Source organism: Aspergillus nomiae, assembly GCF_001204775.2.
Source record: "Aspergillus nomiae NRRL 13137 chromosome Unknown contig00113, whole genome shotgun sequence".
NCBI lineage: Eukaryota > Fungi > Ascomycota > Eurotiomycetes > Eurotiales > Aspergillaceae > Aspergillus > Aspergillus nomiae.
This window is the reverse complement of record NW_015378168.1, coordinates 2,964-23,273: the sequence shown is the minus strand read 5'-3', so window position 1 is coordinate 23,273 and position 20,310 is coordinate 2,964. Positions and strand designations below refer to the sequence as shown.

General features: G+C 49.2%; 8 protein-coding genes across 8 annotated transcripts; 3 read left to right on the top strand and 5 right to left on the bottom strand.

The window, feature by feature from the left end:
- Positions 1 to 59: 59 nt before the first annotated feature.
- ANOM_005125 (putative glutaminase) lies at positions 60 to 2,790 on the bottom strand (the record flags this gene model as incomplete). The annotated part of the gene is made up of 5 exons (XM_015550382.1): positions 60 to 752; positions 805 to 935; positions 987 to 1,992; positions 2,057 to 2,465; positions 2,522 to 2,790. The coding sequence occupies 5 exons, from the start codon at positions 2,788 to 2,790 to the stop codon at positions 60 to 62; spliced, it is 2,508 nt and encodes an 835-aa protein (XP_015407411.1).
- Positions 2,791 to 4,855: 2,065 nt separating this feature from the next.
- Positions 4,856 to 6,067, top strand: ANOM_005124 (uncharacterized protein; the record flags this gene model as incomplete). The annotated part of the gene is made up of 3 exons (XM_015550381.1): positions 4,856 to 5,182; positions 5,256 to 5,435; positions 5,489 to 6,067. The coding sequence occupies 3 exons, from the start codon at positions 4,856 to 4,858 to the stop codon at positions 6,065 to 6,067; spliced, it is 1,086 nt and encodes a 361-aa protein (XP_015407412.1).
- Positions 6,068 to 6,941: 874 nt separating this feature from the next.
- pex19 (putative peroxisomal membrane protein receptor Pex19) lies at positions 6,942 to 9,693 on the top strand (the record flags this gene model as incomplete). Its single annotated transcript, XM_015550380.1, has 8 exons — positions 6,942 to 7,086; positions 7,154 to 7,253; positions 7,401 to 7,506; positions 7,576 to 8,003; positions 8,148 to 8,196; positions 8,247 to 8,655; positions 8,847 to 9,532; positions 9,589 to 9,693. The coding sequence occupies 8 exons, from the start codon at positions 6,942 to 6,944 to the stop codon at positions 9,691 to 9,693; spliced, it is 2,028 nt and encodes a 675-aa protein (XP_015407405.1).
- Positions 9,694 to 10,032: 339 nt separating this feature from the next.
- Positions 10,033 to 10,887, bottom strand: ANOM_005122 (uncharacterized protein; the record flags this gene model as incomplete). Its single annotated transcript, XM_015550379.1, has 1 exon — positions 10,033 to 10,887. One exon carries the CDS (start codon positions 10,885 to 10,887, stop codon positions 10,033 to 10,035), a length of 855 nt encoding a protein of 284 aa, XP_015407406.1.
- A 494-nt stretch (positions 10,888 to 11,381) lies between these two features.
- Positions 11,382 to 12,243, bottom strand: ANOM_005121 (uncharacterized protein; the record flags this gene model as incomplete). Its single annotated transcript, XM_015550378.1, has 6 exons — positions 11,382 to 11,551; positions 11,606 to 11,685; positions 11,831 to 11,859; positions 11,919 to 11,972; positions 12,028 to 12,063; positions 12,127 to 12,243. 6 exons carry the CDS (start codon positions 12,241 to 12,243, stop codon positions 11,382 to 11,384), a joined length of 486 nt encoding a protein of 161 aa, XP_015407407.1.
- An 860-nt stretch (positions 12,244 to 13,103) lies between these two features.
- On the bottom strand, positions 13,104 to 13,933 carry midA (putative cell wall protein; the record flags this gene model as incomplete). The annotated part of the gene is made up of 2 exons (XM_015550377.1): positions 13,104 to 13,608; positions 13,674 to 13,933. 2 exons carry the CDS (start codon positions 13,931 to 13,933, stop codon positions 13,104 to 13,106), a joined length of 765 nt encoding a protein of 254 aa, XP_015407408.1.
- A 3,052-nt stretch (positions 13,934 to 16,985) lies between these two features.
- On the bottom strand, positions 16,986 to 17,558 carry ANOM_005119 (uncharacterized protein; the record flags this gene model as incomplete). The annotated part of the gene is made up of 4 exons (XM_015550376.1): positions 17,416 to 17,558; positions 17,312 to 17,329; positions 17,136 to 17,250; positions 16,986 to 17,068 (listed from the first exon to the last, which is right to left on the bottom strand). The coding sequence occupies exons 1-4, from the start codon at positions 17,449 to 17,451 to the stop codon at positions 16,986 to 16,988; spliced, it is 252 nt and encodes an 83-aa protein (XP_015407428.1). The 5' UTR covers positions 17,452 to 17,558.
- Positions 17,182 to 20,310, top strand: ptpB (tyrosine protein phosphatase PTP1; the record flags this gene model as incomplete). The annotated part of the gene is made up of 4 exons (XM_015550375.1): positions 17,182 to 17,283; positions 18,579 to 19,059; positions 19,145 to 19,410; positions 19,465 to 20,310. The coding sequence occupies 4 exons, from the start codon at positions 17,182 to 17,184 to the stop codon at positions 20,308 to 20,310; spliced, it is 1,695 nt and encodes a 564-aa protein (XP_015407427.1).

Sequence of the window (20,310 nt, the reverse complement as noted above, 5' to 3'; positions counted from 1 at the left end):
AGCTCCTCCCAACCTTTCAGATACACCAACTATATAGGGTCTATACATGAATCCAAAGATTACAACTCTACCCTCTCGGATTCATACCCGCCAAACCTGAACTTCTCCGCCGCTTTAGCGGCCATGGCCTCCCACTGGCTGAGCGTCTCAGCGGACGCAACCGAGTCATCTCCAAAGCCTGGCTTTCCGTCAAGGAAAGCCAAGCCCTCCATTGCCCGACCCTCGCAGGCACGCTGAAGAGCTAAAAACGCGAAATGACCTCCGATCACCGGCCGAGCAAAGAAGTTTGGCCCTGGGAACTCACCCCTGCCTTCAGTATTATGCAGATCCGTGAAGGGCAAGTCGGTCACCGTTTCGTTCACCCATCTAGCGACGGACTCGAGGATCTCACTTCGCACGTCCTCGCTGGCGACAGCCATAGAGAAAAACTCCCAGTCCGTCTTGGTGTACAGATGGCGGCTGTCCAAAGGAAGGCCGTACTTTTGCCTTACGTAGTGGTACCAGATAGACTGCTTCTGGTAGATATGATGTGGGACGAATCCGCTCTTCCTGGAGTGTGGGTGGAGTGACTTTTGACTGCCACGTGCAGGGGAAACATCGGTGCCCTCCAGGTGGAAGCAAAGCTGAGCATCTGCATACAGGTTATAAATCGTAGTCCAAGATCCATACCAGTCATAGGCAAGTTTAGCGTGCGTGCCGTCTCGAGACATGCCAAATTCTTCCCACTTCGCGATGTAGGTATCGGCGATATTCTGTATTTGTGTCAGAGGATTCACACTCCCAAGTCTTGTTGAATATACCAACCTTATAATATGATGCATTCGACTTGTGTCCAGCCACTTCAGCTATCTTGCTCATAGCATTAATACCGATGATGCCCTTAAGGGCAAGGTTTGTCTGAAGAGCAAGCCAGCCAGCGAAATCGTCCGTGGAAACTACATTCATCAGTTCCCCCATTATTCCCGCAAAAACAGAAGGGTCCTTACGTTGGTTAGCAGGCTCCAGAGAGAACTCCACCAGGTAACTGGTCCACTGGGTCCAGAGTTTGTAACTGCGTTGAACCCATTTCTCTGCCAAGTGCTCGCCTTGGGCACCACCGCCCCATCTTCCGTCTTGCTTATCAATTCCCCCCAGGGCTTGAAGGTTATCCAGAGGGAAATAACCTGAGTTCTTGTCGGATGTTTGAGGGGCTGTACCTCGAGTAGACCAAACGGAGGCCGCCGCCGAGTCCACAGAATAACGTAAGGAGTTCACAACAGCCAAACCCATGATGAGAATGTTGCCACACTCCTCTACAGGCATGTACTCATCGTTGCCGTCTGGGTGACCGGTGGCATTGGGGAAGTGTGTTCCAAGGTCATGCATAGCGTACTTGTTCGGGTATTGTCCACTCGACATATGTTCAATCAGTGGCTCGAGGAGATAGGCCAACCATCGTGGGTTCGTGTAAAGGAAGAATGGGAATGAAGGGAAAATAACGTCGATAGTTTGGAAGTTACCGTTAGAAGAAATCTCCTTTAGGAACAGAATTGGGTTCTCAGGTGTCCCAGCAAAGGTGGTTGCTCCCATGACCTGTCGGGCTGAGAGCGCTACGATATCCACATAGTCGTAAGCCCCCGACTGATAGGCATCCTGGGCCAGCTGTTCCGAGTAATCGGAGGCCAACGTGCCCGCATTTGCCAAATCATGATAATGAAAGCTGAGCAGGGCCTCTTCATTGGAGAACCAGGACCTCCAGAGAGGCCGCATCAAGGTGAGCCCGCGTGAGGAGGCATATTGAACGACCGGATCTTGGATTAGGGCAATGGTGAAAGTCACGCTGTCGCTAGCAGGCCCTGATTTCTTTGAGGGGGTGAAAGACTTAGAGAACGCAAAGACCGGTTCTCGGTCACCGACGGCACGGAAAGTGCCATCATTCTCGTTACGCAAGGCTCCCTCGGCGGCAAATCCTCGCCGCACAGCCAAGGCTTCTCCAGATTGGAATTGAACGTCCTAATTTCAGTGTTAGCAGTGACATTTAGGATTCGCGGTGACGCTCATCCAAGGGGACACGAACAGCAGGGCCAGTAAAGTGGAGGGTACCCCATTCTGCCCGGTCGCGGATCTCTGATAGCAGCAGCTCTGTTTCTCTCTTAAACCGCCATCTCTGAAGAGTAGGCTTGCTGCCTTTGGTGTCGAAACCATCATATTGCCATGTAATTTTGCTACCCGCATCTCCGCTTACCCAGCGGCCATTGACATCCATATAAATGTTGACACCCACATCTCCATGGACGTGGATCGTCACATACGAAGCCGGAATCGACTGCCGCAGAGTCGATGTAGGCGTAATGGGAGACAGGAAAGAAATGGTGATATCAAGCGGAGTAGAAGCCGATGTATCCAAGTCAATGCGGTAAGTCAGGTTAGTGGTAGACGCATCGTAGTTAGCTCCCAGGTAAACTGGAAACGCTACCTCCGGTGAACTATGTTGTTGTTAGAAAAATTGGTAAAATTCCTTGATTGCTCCGAGTATGCTTACTCGGAATTAGAAGGTAGGGACTCATGGGGCTTGCCCAACAACGGATACACGGTCCCCGTACTAGGAACGTGTGCCATCAAGGAGAGGCCAACCTCCTCTCCAGTATAGAACATGGGCCATTTGGACCACGGCGCCTCACGAGCATTACCGAACCAAGTGCTGAGGTAAGGATTCCGTACAATCAGCGGTAGGACGGGCGGAGTCAGTGTTGATGCCGTACTGACTGCCGCCTGAAGGGCAGCTGTCAGTACTGCAAAGGATAAACGCATCACGATGGTGTTGGGTTGATCACGGGTGATGGGTGAGCCAGAGAAAGAGTGCAACACAGAGGCAAGAGAGGGGATGTGAGAGGTATGCAGGCACCGACCACGTGCAGACCCTGTGATGCAATAGTGTCAGAGAAGATCCCAAACAGTAATGATCTACCCCAATCCAACTAGTATTTACCCTACGTAGGCGATTCTCTACCTTGGATATCCTAAAATTATATGAGAATATGCAAGGTAGTAAAAGCTCGAGGAAAGAAAGTTGGATAGAGGTGGTGATCTATAGGCGCAATAGTCAGACAGAGTGTTGGATTTAATGGTGCATTGAGTTGGCGTTTCTTTGGAACCTCAAAATGCGGGGAAAGCTTTCGCACTTGGGCTGTCACGGGGTAAGAGGTAGCCCTTGAAAGGTCTATATGGGGAAGGCGGTTTTAGGATGAATTCGATCCAGGCATGTAAACATATTGGATAGATCAACTGATAGTTTCCGCTTCCTATGTACTGTGTAGACCTTTATGTACTTCGGAGTAGCTCAGTAAAAGGTTGATGATGTCATTACTCGGAATTGATCAATATAGATCCAGTATGTCCCTCTTGGTAAAGGGAACCCATCGATATATTGTTAAGTGTAACTATATCATTAACTTTTCAGATTTCAGTATCTCTTTTCTTTTGGAATTCTTTATTGTGTGTCCTCTAATGCACATGCACTTATCGAATCGTCGCTTTACATATATAGCCAACGGCCTTGTCTTGCTGTTGGAGACTGGTCTTCTAATTGGAAACAATTAGCTGATATGTTCTATAATGCTAGCCACTCACTCGAGAGAGCGTTATGATAATATACTATAGCATCGAAGGACTACTGCTTGTCATTGCAGAGGAGAGTATATCTATTTGCGAGATGGAGCAGTAACATATTCGTGTAATTTTCTACTATAGATTCGGAGTCAGTCTCGTATAAGATTCCATCCCCCCTCTTTTGCTTATTAGATCCGAGTGTTCTTTCTATGTGTACCATCCCAAAAGGCATGCCAATAGGAGCTTTATTGGACACTCCAAGTTATATCTACGAGTACCTACTGTTGAATAACTTGACTATTGATCTCTTGCATGCCGTCCCTGGGCGGTGGGGCTGAGTGGCACGTGCAGGACGGATCTAGACCCAAGCGGGCAGTGGCAGAGATCAGAACCACAAACAGCATGACTTGTGTTTGTTGACCACTCGATGGCTGGGAAGAGTCGCGCGTGGGAGTTTTGTTATATCCACAGCTCGTATATGCTTGTACTGTCCATATTCATGCACATTTCTCTACGCTAGACCTTATACAAGTCTCACGTTGTGATCCCAGGGTTCCCCACAGTAGTCAGATGCCAGTCATTGCTCGGAAATGCTCAAGGCAGAAGGGCCACATGTTGCGCATTCCACGTTGAAGTAGCACATGCTGACCTAATTGTCTCAGATCCTTGTACAGTTGGGATCTAGAGGGGTTGAGGAAGTTTCGCTACGCGGAAATCTGCAGTGGTTGTTGCGGCGTGGCGCTGCGTTTGCGTGTGGTCATGGTGCCAGATTCATTGGTAGATTACTAGAAGAGGGCGAATGTAAAGAATTACCCTCATATCTTCCGTAATGTATAACAATGCAAGAAAGAAGAGAAGTTAGGGAGTTGCATGGGGATATGCGAAAAGTGGATATCACACGTCGCGGGGAGGTGGAAAATGGAACTAAGTCACGTCTCCCTCCGAAACGGCTTGGGAATAGCGCGAGATACACCAAACTACAACGCGATCTACCTCCCACGCGACAACTCGACTACCACCTTACCTCGCAAGACCGAGAGGACAAGTCGTGTTCACCTTGTTCATATCGTCTTGATTCTCTCGTTCTTACTCTCTTCCTTCCACACCCCTCAACGCCACAAAAATACACCTTTCTCTTCCCACAATTGCCTCTGAAGCCCTAATCTCTCTTCCGCTCTCCGTACGGGTTCCTACTTGAACCCCAAGTTTCTCCCACCTACCCTACTGTTACTACTCTTTCCTCTCTAAACGCCCCCAATACACCGGAATGTACCCGACTACACTGCACCCCAGCCCCGTCAAAGACGGGAGGCGCGTTCTCGGTGAAAAGACCGCCAACGCGTGTCTGTCACCCGCTCACCATCGGCCCGATGCTTCGCCCAGCAAACGCTCGCTCCTCGAACCACCTTCTCCCAAAAAGCTCCTTCCCTCTCCTTTATTTGCTGGCCAGAAACGCACAATTGATCAAGTGGACGACCAAGCGAACAATGGCAACGTGCAGGCTCAAAATAACGAGTCTCGGGCGGAAACACAAGAGGTACACGACGTGCAGAATGAAGCTCTCACACACTCTACAGCTCACAATGATGATCGGGTAAGCTGAGCGAAAACTCCGAGTGACATTTTGAAAGTTTTAGATTTGAATTGGGACTGATTATCAGGGGTAGTCGGACCAACAACAAACAGACGCGACGGAGCTACATGTAGCACCATCACGGGAATCAGATAAACAACAGTCACCAGCAGACGCCACGCCGCTTGCTCGAAGCCCTAGACAAGAAAGAGAAGCAGGTTCAACACGAATTGTCCCTGAAGACCCTGAAACACGCAGATTATTTATCCAACAAGTCAGTGTAATTGATCTGCCATATTCCTATGTCGGTCTAACCCCACGGAACAGAAAGCAAACCTTCTTCGGAACCGAATCCAGAATGCCATGCACCACGTTAAAGATCCTCAATTTGATCGCCGTCTGTCAGAACTAGAGGCCCACAGTCGCAAATTCCCGCGTCTATCACTCCCCGAGACGCTCACGCCCAGCCACCAGAAGGAAGCGGTGACACCGCACCGACAAGACGAAGACATCATCATGCCTTCCTCTATCACACCACGTGCTCTTCAACCCGCCGTCGAGTTCAAGCCGAGAACCGAACCATCATCAATTCCTCTCGGACTATCATCGCCTCCTTTATCGACAGAGAATGATAGTTCCCAAGATCCTATGAAAACGCCTACACAAACTCATTGCAGGACAGACACAGCAGGGTCTCTGATGCAGCTCAGCAGTCCTCCAGCTACCGTGTCGCGAACCGGCCGCAACAGAATCATGGGAGAAGTCGATGAGCAGGATGACATCGAAGGAAACCAATCCGAGAACCAGGCCGTTACACCATCTCAAAGAGGAGATGCTGTTGACGGGCTTCTGAAGCTCATGAACACGGCGGATAGACGTGAAGCTGCGAACGCCTGGACTGGCTGATTCTGCCTTCTGACGATGAGATGACCGTTCTGTCTGCTTAGATTGTATATTATATTTCCATAACTCTGTACACAGGACTAGATGCGCTAGCCATCTAGGATACCGAGGACATCCCGACGCGTCTACTGGCAAAGACGTGTTCGCCTCATCCGCTGTCTCCACAGACAAGAGTGAGGAAGCATTACCGGAACTCCAAACCATCGTATGGCGAGTTTTTTGATGCCTCTCTCCATTGCCTTCAAGCAATGGGAATTAGTCAATGATACCACATACTATTTGACGAGTTTATTGATGTCACGCTCGCATGTATCAAAGCTTCCATAGCACATAGAGCTCAATATACCAATTCCAGAGCACCAACGCGACATACTTGGCTTCGATCAATAGAGTATCGCGATTCACATTCCTTGTTTCTTATTCTGCTCAAAGTTCGACAGATCAAGGCATTGCCAGGTTTCCAGTTACAAGAAGCTAGATGTACATCAAAGCACGCCAACGTGCAATTGCGCTCTAAAAAGCTCGTCCAGACTGTAGAGAATAATAGACTCTCCACGATACTTGGGGAAAAACGCTTCCCCACATTGGGGAACACATCTTGGGGTAAACCATTTAACAAGAACCTCATAGATTCCCCAGTTTTGGATCATGATTTCTTTCCTTATTTCTATAATCTGTAAATGTCAATACTTATCTATCCTAAACCACAATCTCCAAGCATCACTTGTTCCCATTCATGGCACCCACAACAATGTAAGCCATCCAAATTCAACAATACAATGAACCCTACCATATCTCCGAAGTGCCCGTTCCCAAAGCAAAGCCACACCAGGTTCTAGTCCGCATCCAAGCCGCGGGGTTCTGTCATACAGACCTCATGGCCTTGAATAATGAATTTAACACAACGTTGCCCTTCATCGGATCCCACGAGCCCGCCGGAGTCATCGAAGAGGTAGGCTCGGAGGTTACGGGCTTCCAGCGAGGTGATAGAGTGGGTTGTATCAATTTCGATAGCGTCTGTGGTAAGTCACAAGGATAATTCTATAGTTGACTTTCCTGTTTATCTCTAATTGCTATAAACTTGTGTAGGCAAATGCGCGGATTGTAAAGCGGGTCTCCCGATCTACTGCGAAGCGCCTCTAATGAAAGGTATTACGACAGATGGCGGCTGGGCAGAGTATATGGTTGCGTATGTGGTGAGGTGTCAAGATACCCTCAAACGAGCTAGTTCTGCTAATAATGCTATGCTGATATTCCAGCGACGCTCGCTTTTTGGTCAAACTCCCAGATGACATGGAGTTCAAGGTTGCTGCGCCGTTGATGTGTGCGGTATTAGTATCTATGGAGGGATTGTTCGTGCGGACGTCCCCGAGGGCGGGTCGATTGGGATTGTTGGGATCGGTGGATTGGACCATCTTGGGACACAGGTTGCGAAGTGCATGGTAAGGTTATTTTCGACGTCATTGTTAGTATTCCAGACCAGTTCGCTAAGCAGTTCCGGATGATAACAGGGCTACAAGGTGGCGGCAATCGACGTGAAGCAGTCCGCTCTAGATGCAGTAGCATCTTATGAGCATAGCCCCGACGTTTTGATTCTGGCTACGGATCCAGTTGAGAAGTCCCTGGACAAGATCAACGGGATGATTTCCTCGGATTACCCCGGGCTGGATGCCACCGTGCTTGCGACGGATCATCCAGCTGCGTTTGAGCTGGCGGCGGCTCTGACCAGGAAACATGGAACCATGGTGCTTTTGGGTCAGCCTGAGAAGGGGATTACCATGTCTTATCAGACGGTCATCTATAAGGATATCAAGCTGGTTGGCTCTTTGGTGGCTGATACTGCGCAGGCGCAGGAGCTGGTCGAGTTGTTCCATCGGAATAGGCTTCATGTTGAGATCACGGAGTGGAAGATGGAGGAAGCTGAGCAGATGAGGCAGTGGTATTGCTCGGGAGCATCGAGTGGGAAGAATGTCATAGTGATAGAGTAGTGTGTATGTATGTATGTATGTATGTATATGTGTATGCATGTTTGAATGCCAGTACAAGCAGTCGCACTGCATAAGGATGCATATTAATGTCAAAGCCGCGGCGATCGGCATTGGCTCGGCATCTCCGCCCAGTCACAAAAAAGGGTCTCGCCATCAACTGATTATTCATTCACATGATAATTATTGTTCCACAGGCTGTCACAAAACATCCGTCGGCTCTTTTCCTTTCTCTTCTCCATACAACCCCTTTGCTCGGTTTATTCAATTCTCAGACCTCTCGTCGGAAACGATTACGGGCCGACTACAATCGCCTACGCATTCCCTCCCAAGTCATCACTGCTTCTCTTCCCCTCCCCCGCCTTTTCGGAATCATGTCCACCCCATCGGCCTCGCCCGTTAATGCGGGTGATCCCCAACAGAACGAGTCTGCGCCCGTTACCACTTCAGCAGAAAATGTAAACACGGCGGCGGCGACGACGACCGCAGCGGCTGTCCCAGAAACCCCGGCACAATCTGCAGACAAGCCACAAGCGCAGCCTCAGCAACCAAAACAAGCAATTGATGATGATGACGACGATGAATCGGACCTGGATGAATTGGACGGTAAGCTTTGAGCATCAAATTTCAAACAAAATAGAATCAAATCTCAACAACGATTATCAAAAGATGTCCTCGACGACTTCAATAAGCCCAAACCCGCCCCCGCCCCCGCCCCCAGCGCTCCATCTCAACCTGCGCCCGCACCAGAAGCCAACGATTTCGATGAAGAAGCTTCATGAAGCTGCTTGAAAAAGATATGGCGAGCATGATGGGCCACGCTGCTAAGGAATCTGGGGCATCTGACGACAAGGGTTTCGAAGACACCATCAACCAGGGCGCGGACGCCTTCACGAAGCAACTGGAGGAGAGCGGGATTCCGCCCGGTGACTTCCTCAAGCAGCTTTTGGCGGATGTGATGGCTGAAGAAGAGGGTGGGGATGCTAGCGCTGGAGCTGCTGCTGCGCCATCGACTGGAAGTGCTGGGTCTTCGTCTGGTGGGGCTGGAGCTGGAGCACCGCCTGAGTCGTTCAATGATGCTATTCAGCAGACGATGAATCGTATGAAGGATTCCGGAGATAAAGCTACGGCTGCAGCGTCAGAAGATGATGGGGATGATATGTTGGCGAATCTGATTAAGGCTCTTCAGACGACCGGCTTAGATCCTGATGAGGAAGACGGCGGTCTGATGAATGTGGTTGCGGCGATGATGGAGCAGCTGTCGAACAAAGAAATGCTGTATGAACCGATGAAGGAGCTTGATGCGAAGTTCGGGCCCTGGCTGGTGGAGAACAAGGGCAAGGAGAAGTTCTCCGATGAGGAAATGGAGCGGTTTGAGAAGCAGGCGACTATTGCGTCGCAGATTGTGGCCAAGTTTGAAGAGCCAGGTTACACAGATGAAGACGCTAAGTGTCGCGAGTATGTGTGGGGGAAGATGCAGGAGGTATGTGATCCCTTTCGTTCTGGGTCTGTTGGGTTATGCTTACTGATCTGGTGCAGATGCAAGCTGCCGGAAGTCCACCGGAAGAACTCGTCGCGAACCCGTTTGGGCAAGACCTCAAAGGTCCCGGAGGTATGCCGATGCCGGATTGTACCCAGCAATAAAGATCTCGTCTGAAATTACCGATCTTTCGGTGACATTTACCCAGTCTCGCTGCAATTGCAGACCTCATCTCTTATGGCACTTCAAATGCATCTGGTGTTGGCATCTTCTGTACATATATCATTTCGATACCCTATTTACTAGCCCAAATGTCACAAGGCTATCTATCTTGACATGTATATCACAGACAAATACAAAGGCTGTTGGCCCGAAACAAATTAAATGTGGACGGCCAGCGACCAACCCAACCGAACGCCGTAACGCAACCTAGCCCATATGTATTACCCAGTTCCTTGTATATCCTCCCAAGTCGTGCCGAAGTATCGTAATCCTCCGTGTTCTCACCCCGACATATCCATATCTTGACTCAGTGCTGTCTGATCGGCTAAATCCATGAATATGTCCTCGTACTCCTCATCACTAAACGATGAACCTGGATCTTTCCATGCACCGCCATTATCTTGTCCAGAGGGCGTCTGCATATCCACATTCTCAAGCAACTCCATCTCCATTGCCTGCTCCTGCGACAGATACTCATCCAGAGCCTGGATATCCGCCTCGTCTAAGAAAACGATCAGGTTAGTCATGATCCCACCAACAAGGTTCTTGGAGAGGGCAAGCATAGAAGAAAGCCTACCAAGCACATCATCAACACCCTCTTCTAGATCCCTCAAGTATCCCTGCAGAATGCCATCCGTCCTCCTCCGCATCGACTCACCCCACTTCTTCTGCTCCGCCACATGTTCCATCAACACCAGCTGCTCGCCCCTATTAGCAAAACGTGCATCGTCGCGCCCTTGCTTGATCCGATTCAAGAAAACATTGCGTCTCGCTTCTCGCGCCGACGGCGACGAAGAAGCGGTGCCGTTTCTGGACGCGTTATTCAACGGATTAGATATCGTGCTTGCATAGCGCTGAGCATATGTAGGCGAAGTCTTGGAGCGGGAGGACGTGTCCGCGTCCTTTGAAGGCGAAGGGGAGATCGGAGACCCGAAGAATAGATTCCTGGACTCTGTTCTTGACGTGACGGGTGTGTTGGGTTGACTTTCTGAAGCTGGGGGGAAGTGGAACGGTGAGGATAGCGAGGCCATCGGGCGCGCCGGCGAACTGCGAGGTGAGAGTGGAGACGGACGTGCGGGCGCGGTAGCGCACTGTGAGAAATTGAACTGCTGCATGGGGGGAAGTGCGGCGAACATGATGCTAAGGATGATGGGCAGTAGTTTGCGCGTAGGATGGAGTCAGTGTAGGTATAGGGAGTCTGCGTTGTGGTTCCCCGGTTCGGAGATGGTGGGTGGCGGTACGCGTCTCGAATCTCGAGGTACAGCTTTTGATGGGTTGATATTGTGTCAATGGAAGTGGACTTCGGGATTTGGGGGGAGCGAGGAAGCCTAATTAATGGTTTATGTGGAGTCAAGAGCTACTTTGCTCCTAATGTCCTCGCGTGCTTGAGTTCTTGAACTCCAGCCACCGCGTAAGACAGGTGGGCTGGAGGGATTCTTAGCGTCGATCCGTGAGCGCGTCCCCAACACGCCATCACGGGGCACTAGTCCCGATAGGGTCATATTGCATTCCTGAGGCTGCAACGCTGGCTACAAAGGGCTTGGATGCGTGGAGTACATAATTCATCGATTCAGACCATGTGGTATCACGCCGCTTGGCTACATGCTAAACAAATTGGTATATCACCACCTTAGAGATCGCAGACGAGGTCGAATTCTGAGTCGTATGGGATGGTGGTTTGGGCCAATTGCGCGGTTACAGTGGTCGCATCTGTTGTCGAGCTGGTTGCTGTCGGCGCAGAGGCTATGGTAGCACCTTGTAACGCTACGCTCGTAGATGATACGGTCGACATGCAACTGTCTATTCAGCAGCAGGTCAGAAGAATTGTTGGTGGTCTGCTAAGGCCGAACGTACTTAACTGATCCTGACAATCTTGGAGGGAGAAGGATGATGACTGGTCCGTGTTGGCTATCTGAGTACGAGTTAACAGACTTCTGCAACGTTCGTCAGTGACACAATGCCATACTGACCTTTTGGCAAGAGTTAAATTGGTTGTTGCAGCTGATGGATGGACTCGAGTTAGATAAGGATTCCACGTGGGACAGTGAAACATGGGACGTGGAGCTCAAGGCGAACTACCTTCTCGAGGCTGCTGATTCATAATCCGTCTATGAGAGATCAGCTTGTTTATCATTCGATGATGGGAAAATGATCAATAGAGACTTACAAACGTGTCGCCGTCCACGCCATACGGCCTTTCAGGATCACCCGTGTCTGTGACCTAGGGACATGTAAATATTGATACATCTCACAAGTCAGAATAGTATGGAACTCACAGCGGGTGTAGAACCCCCTAGTGTTCCGGTAAATGTCTAATGAGAGATTCAAGGTATGAGAGTCTAGCTTTAATCATGATGAAAGGAATAACCGACTACCTGACGCTTGCCTATAGAGGCTGGCGCATATACCAGCCCGACTGGATCCGGGATGAGCGCGCTCGCGTCAAGGATCAGAAAAAGAGCGCTGAGGATTAATGTCATAGAAGGCGCCATGTCTCGGGCTGTTACTCCTGTGGCATGGACTTGATCACCCAGATACTAAAAGAAGTAGCAGCATCGCGAATGTGGGTAGTGCTGTGTAATAATATTAATTGGGTAAAGGTCAATCATTATCTGCTGGACACTGTTCCGCCGCATATAAATATTCCGTGTCCAGCGGCTGGGGATTTACATAGATTAGGTTTTCAATTCGACACGGGGCAAATCCTTGCCTGGATGGGAGAGATGGCGGTTAAAGTGTTCTATTAACAAGGGGCCTTTGGTGTTTCATCGGTCGCACTATTCCGATGATTATCCGCACGCGATATACAACCAGTGCTTCGAGGTGGTACTGAAGAAAACACATTCGAGCTAGTTTCTGTGACAATTAAATACATAGATATCGGGTAAAAAAGCTTTTTTGTTTAGTTGGATCGCCAGACGATGGTCCAACCAAGCTATCGAACAGAAAGAAGAGACGATGAGACGGAGGATACCGCGCATCTCAGGATCTCTATGCAGAACCAGTGCTTCGAGCGGGGGAATCAAAGACAACAAACCAACCATGAATGCTAAAACAAACCGCTGTACGTAGAAAGGAGCGTGATCTTAGGGAAGGAATGACAGGCGTTCTATGTGAACAGTATGCAAACAACAAGGACATTGAACACGTTGCATACCAAAGAAAAGAAGAAAGAGACCCAATGTATCTTCACCAACAAGCGCCAATGATAACTGCGTAATACTCATACAAACTCTACAGTGTCGAAATCACTGGACCATCATGTACCATGCCCACATCTATATGGAAAGGGCCAGGTACGATCAAAGAAAGCTGTCACGTTAAAACCGCCGGGGAGTGACAAGAACCTGGCTCATTTAGAAATTCGATGCGGCGTTGACAGGACCGGGGTTATGGTATTGGTCCAAAGTGCTCTTGAAAGGCGTTCCAGCAGCCCGGGGCTGGGAGCCTTCTCTCGAACGCCGGAGCCGACAGCAGTACCGCTCATGAGGTCTGTAGCTTCGTCGTTGTCGTGGCCATTACGCTTGCGTGCATGAATTCTCCAGGCAACCACACCAAGAGCACCGATTAAAATTGCACCACCTACACCAACGACGACACCAATGATGGTCTTCTTTTGGTTAGAAGAGAGGCCCGAGCTCTTCGAGTCCTTCTCTTCCCCGTTCAGGGAAGGAGAGTCCGTCGCGCCGACCGGAGCGGACGAGGTGGTGGTAAGCGTGGTGTGAACAGGTGTTCCACTGACCGTCTGGACAGTAGTAAGAGTCTTCACAACAGGAGTTTGGGAAGTTTGCGAGCTGTTGTCTGCTGAAGTTTTGGAGTTGCTGTCGCTGTTGTTATCTGTTGTAGGTTCGCTAGTGCTTGATGCTGAAGTTTTCGTCGCTGGTCGGCCGAGGTTTTAGGGGGGTCTGTGGTGGAAGATGACGAGTCTGATGTTGTTGTGGGGTCAGACTTGGTGCTCGTTGGCTTGGTGTCACTAGTTGTCGAAGTGCTTTCTGTAGACTCAGACGAAGATGAAGAAGTTGATGATGTCGACGATGTGGATGTCGTGGTTGGATCTGTCTTGGTAGGTGCGGCATCCTTAGAAGTAGCGACATCTCCGCCCGTGACCGCTACGCTCTGACCGGAGACAGCGGCCAACAGGGACAACGAGTATAAGAGGAACGAAAGACTCGACACTCGCATGATGGGCGGGTGATGTGGGATGGAATCAATCAAAGTAGTCTCAATTCAAAGGTCCGGAGGGGATGAAGCGAAAGAACAAGGCGGTTCAATCTCGTGACTGTATGACTGACAGATACTCCGGAGACTTCCAACGAGGGTATGGGAGGTGGCAGGAGGAAGGATAAAAAAAAAAAAACGATCGTACGTATCAAGAGGGGAAACTCGGTGAACTGCAGATGTAGGAGGGGTTAACGAAAGACTAGATAGATATACGTATGAGAGGCACGATGTAGGTACGAGAAGAGAAAAGAGTGTAAGGAGGCGGCGGGATAAAGATGAAAAAGGATTGGAGAGACGGAAGGCTCATTGAAGAAAGGGAAGAGCGCGCGGTCCCACTCTGACTGGTTCCTCCGGCTAATCACCCTCTCATCATGTGTCGGCTTGGGTGCGAGGGACGCTAGTCCTCATTCTTTTCTCTTTTCTCTTTTTTTGCCCTTGTTCCATACCACACACGGTTAGTGAGGTCTGATTGAACTAGGATTTTACCGAAAAGGCGGACCAATGCACCAATACCAGCAACGATGCCCGATGTGGGTGGGCGCTAGTGTCAACCTGGAAGACTAAGCCCCCCCCACTGGCCAGTCAGTAAATGCGGGCTGAGACATTCTAGCCAGGAGAAAATTGGATCGCTGGGACTGTGTGCCTGACCTCTCGGGGCAGAAACTCTGTTTGGCTCCGCTATCCTTCGCTATCGCCATTAGTCCATACGACCGTTTCCTTCTTAGCTCGTCAGCTGTCAGTGTTGGTTTACGGATGGGGTAACATCGTACATACAGACGGCATAAGTGGAAAATCCTGGGTGAGATGATCTTCCTGAAAACTGATTCAAATGCAATCAATAGAAAAACTGTGCTATTTTAAGGAACGTTCCACGGTACGCCTGCCCAGAAACCACAGGACACCTGGCTGCTGAGTTGTTTAATCATTTATGCACCCATGGTTCTTTAGGTAATGTTACATAGGAAAAACACAAACAAATCACCTTTACCTTTCTCCGTACCCCAACATGAATCTCTCCCTACCGACTCAAGAATTTTCTTCGTCGCTCATTTAGGTGCCGTGTCTATCCGAGGATTCCAACAGCACCAGCAATACAAGACGGAACATCCTCGGGCTTTCTAATGAGTTCCCCATTTTCCTTTAGGCCCATCTCTTGTCTACTGTGTAGTGCCGGTACTGCCGACCGGGTAAACGCCGATCGTCTTCAGTTGAGACATTCAAGCCCTAGCAAATCTTATGTATTAAGTGTTGGTCTGTTGGCTTGACCACCCGAAGGAAGATCGGAAGGATTTGTAATCTCGTTGTCCTTTGCACTGAATTGTTTACTACTCGTAAGTTCAGTATACAGGACCTTCTGACTCTGTGTATGGCTGTGCACGGCTGCATCATCCAACACCTCTTCCAACGATGCAGGGTGTGACGATCGACAGCAGGTGATAAGTTCTAGATCCTGAAGTTCTGGACCACCGCCCACTTCTTCTACTGCTGCTGCCATACTACCATTTGCTCGTCACTTCGAGTAAACGTACTAACCAAATCAGGCGTACTGACTGTGTGTCATAATACTCAGGGTACGGAGTACATATGCTCCGTACGAGCCACTGACATACATTAGTAATTCACATCTAGTGTGTACCACTCACATGACTCGACGGGAGGTGGCTCCCAGTACGGAGTACGAGGAGCCATTCTGTTGTGGAGGCGAGTGTCATGCAGGTTCATAAACATTCGAGGTGATTCCAGATCTACCGGCGTGATGCTCGGACATGACTGAGATTATTCGACGCCACTGTTCGTATGACGGCCCGTCTACTGATATACATAACTAATATCATCTTGTCATACAACTGGTATACGTGACTAGATCATGGAAGCCCTGTATTATCCCCTGTCCGGTAACCCTCGGCTAGCCCGGGTGCCCAGGGACTCCCCAGCCTTACTGGTTCCAGGAGGTGGATGAATGACCGTCCCGGTTCTAGAAAGTACAATAGATTTACAACGCAGAGACAAATACACAACGGCTACATGGCAGAGAGGAAGGAGCGTTTTAGATGGATGTCAATGCCATGCTTCACATTTCCAGCAAATGCGGCACCAACACCCTCGCAGAATGCCTACTGCAGGATTGAGGGGAAAGTCTAGCTTGGTTTCAGGAAATCAGTCGAGGAATAGAGTGGTAACGTGCCTTTGTTCGCAAAGAAGCTCGATCATATCCTTAGGGAGTTGCCGTTATTTGGTAGCTACTTGTCATATAACAGGTGGAGAGGTTATATTTCGGAGGCTCGGAAGGCTGCGTATTCCTGGCAGCAATTGCGCTACCAAGGGCCGTTATTCATTGTTCTGGAACTTGTCTATGTTGGGTTGACTCCACTTGTTGTAGCCACGCAGAATCCATCACCAACATCAGCCATAAGAGATGATGTGGTGACTTGTGACATGTTTATGATCATGTATAGCTTAAGTCTTGAGCATAAAAAAGCATAATAACCTAAAAGTCAGTGCATGCACATGCAGATGCATGCCTGCTAGCTGTTACTCGAAGCCGAGTCTGTATCTCTTCGGGTACGCATATTGCCCGCGATTCATTAACATGCTTGGCTTACAGCCCTTACATCAGATAAACACTGGTTCTAGGATCAAAAAGAATAGTATTCCGATTGAAGAAGCCTTTTAGGTATTGCATTCTATTGATATGTACGCTTCCAACTTTCAAAGCCGAGCTAGACCATTGACAGAACCAGATAGGCAAAGCGGATGGAGCGGTTGAGGTTTGATCTCCGGATGGAATGAGGGATGTAGCTCACGGTGCAGAAGAGTTACAGCCCAATCGATATCCGGTCATACAAGGGTTTGAAATCCAAAAGTATGAGATCAACAACGATAATGGAAGGGGGAAAAAAGGAAAAAGACAGAAGACAGAGAATAAAGAAGAGAAACTAAATTGGGTATCATAGTAGTCATAATCGTACACGAAGCTTGGGGAATGATCGAAAACATATACCAAAGCCCATCATTAGAACTTATTCGGTGGTTTTCCCTTGAGCTGGTCTTTGATCTCTTCCTTAAAGTATTCGACGAACTTGCTCAAACCGGGTCCTAGAGATGCCATCAGCATCGGCTCAACACATGTACATTTCATCCTGTAAGCACATGATGGCCATACCATGATTGTCTCTATGAGTACCTCCCATTTCTTCGGGAGGTACCCCATGTCTCAGATGTTGGACTTTTTGATGGACTCGCCCCACAAGTCTGTGAAACGCTGGGCTGGAGAGCAGCTATACGAGAGAATATCAGCACGAAACTCGCGCGTAGGCAATTGCGTGTGGATGTGCATACCCGAGCAGTGAGCCAAACCTAATTGGAGGGGAATGAGTCAGTCATGGATGATATCGAGGATGGCAGTAGAAAGGAAGCTGGTCTGGAACAACGCGATTACGTACCTCGAAAGTCCGGAGCCAGAACATTCGGAACACCATCTTGCGAATGAGCTGTTAGTACCTAGTAATCACAGGAGGCAAATGTACGGAGAATGTCGATGGTAGCTGATGAGCAACGAGACCACATGCCTCAGGAGCCGAAGGAAGAAAACAGAAAAGAGGGAGGAGGAATAAAAGCCGAGGAGGTTTTTCAGGTGTGCTGTCAGAGAAACGGAAAGAAGACTAGTCAGAAAGTGGCCTTTCCCAAGTCAAGCCTTTAGCTGTGCCACAACAGATGACCTGCAGCCAGTCAAAAGCGACGGTTTCAGTCCACCTGCCCGGGTTTAATTTTGTGGCAAGTAATTGACGAAGTCGTGCAACGGCAGGAATTAAACGTGGAATGTGTTATCATTACTTTTTTAGGTAGATCTATGGACCTGATCGTCTTGTAGAAAAATTCTCCAGAACTTCTCCTGTACAACAAGTTTAATTTTATTTTGATTGTATTTTACTATGACCACTCCTCTCTGATCATATATCTTTTTCTTTTCCTTTTTCTTTTCCTTTTTCTTTACCTTTTTTCCCTTTTCCTCCCCAATATTACAAGATTCTACTATTGTAGGTATCAATTTATCCTTTCTTCAAATTACATCACCGTCGATAGTCACGCCGACAATTCCATTCTCATTGAGCCCCTACCGTGATTTCCTGGAAACTTTCTCGATTCTTTCTTTCGTTCTTTGCTGTCTTGAACTTCTCCAATCATCTGCAGAACTTGACCTGATTGTTACATTAATCCCGACAATTGCCGCCTATTATTTCCTTCTCCCTATCCCGGACTGCTGGCACGTCCTTCACATATAGAAGTGCGGGGGAATAACAGTTTTTTTTTCTTAATTTTCTTTTGTCCCTGTTGCGGGAGGCATTTAATATCTCTATATTTTTTAATTTTTATTTATTTATTTTCTTTTTTTCTTTTCTTTTTTTTTTCTCTATTGACATTGTGCCTCTCGTTCTGTCTGTCTTACGCCCTGGGATTCTGTGGGTTTTTCAATAATTATTCACATCAACCACATCGTCCTTTCTGCCTTCAGCGAGAGTGACCGTTATCGACACTGCGCGGTGTCTTGAGTTTCAACGTCGTTGGTCTCCGACTTCGCCGATATCCGCCCACTAAGATTTGGCAGCGATTTGCTCCGGTAAGATCTAAAAATCTGGCCAAGCAAATCACGACGAGGGGCAGCTTCCACAGCTGTCCCGATCTGTCCACGCTACAGATATCATCCCTGCCGCAACCGCCGAACGGCGCGAACGACGATCCGTCCGGCATTGAGGGGGAACTTGTTACTGCACCACCATCCCGCTCTACATCGCCCGACGCCTTCAGCCTCCGCTCCGGACCCCGAAAGCTTGTGTCGACTAAGAAGCGGGTCTCAAGAAAGGCGCGCGGCGTCCTGGGCAAGGTTCGGGCCTTCCAAAGGATAGCTGCGGCCAAAATGGCTCATCCCACCATCAAGATCGACACAAACGTCCAAGCGACCAAGCGCTCCCTTCCCGAGGACAATGATGAAGGCTTCGAGGTCTTGGACAGCCCTGATCAGGATGGCCCGGGTCTGGAGGCTGGCGATACTGACTCCGTCCCACCTTTTCTCTGCCAGTCCGTCCTAGGTTGGTTCACTCCTGTTCCCACCACTCCGCATGTTCGTCGGTCATGTTGCAGTAGGGCTAATCAGATGACCGTTTCGTTTTCCAGAGATCCATCAAAAATTCGAGGACCTAGAGTGGATACAGCGGACACGTCTCGCAGAAGGTATGCTCGCCAACGACCCCTCCCATCGTTGGGCACTGGAGGCCGATCCAGAGGTCAAGGCAAGGAACCGATATATGAATGTGCAGGCGTGGGCAAATTGTCGTATCCATCTTCGCGTAAACGATGGCGAGTGTGATTTCATCAATGCCTCGCCGATTACTCTGAGGGATTCTGTGTCCCAGGAGGAGAGAAGGTATATTGCAACGCAGGTGAGCATGCCGCGTGCTGGTAAAGAAGTGTGCTTTCTAACCACTCACTTTCAGGGACCGAAAGCAGGAAATATATCCCACTTCTGGCACATGGTATTCCATGAAACGAAGGAAGTGGGGGTCATCGTTATGCTTACTCAAACATTTGAGTCTGGACGAGAAAAATGCTCTCAGTATTTCCCTCTCAATAGCGATAATTCCTTGATCCTACTGCGGGAAGACGAACGTGACCCATTTGTGAACAACGAGAACCACCCCATCGGAGATGAAAACGTCGTGGGCACGGTTGCGCTGCTAGAGACCACTTTTGACGAGAAGTCTCGTTCCGAAATCCGCAAGCTGCGACTCACTTGGGGTGCCGAATCGAAGATCGTTTGGCATTTCCTCTTTGCTGGTTGGGCGGACTATTCCAAGCCTGAAGGCGACGACCGCAGCGCACTTCTTCATTTGATTGAGCAAACGGGCTCCAAGAGCTCCTGGGATAATCCACGTATTGTGCACTGTAGTGCTGGTGTCGGCCGAACAGGCACTTTCATTGCCCTCGATCATCTCCTATTGGAGCTTCAATCTGACCAATGGTTGCAAGTCACTGACCCAGAGGTTGACCCAGTTTTTGAAACGGTCAACCAAATGCGCGAACAGAGAATGATGATGGTTTACAATGAGATGCAGCTGCAGTTTATCTACGAGGTCTTGCGAGAGCAAATCGATCGGAAGCTTGGGAAGGTCCCTGAAGTCAACGGGCGAAAGTCCGATGAGCGATCTTCGAAAATGGCCAAGTTATCTACCGAGTCCTACTACCTGCCTTCCTCGAAACCAGAGCTGGAGCCTGTCTCGGATCGTGCCTCCACACCAACCAGAAGCTGGTCGGGAACCCCAGAAGTCTCCGACCACGAATAA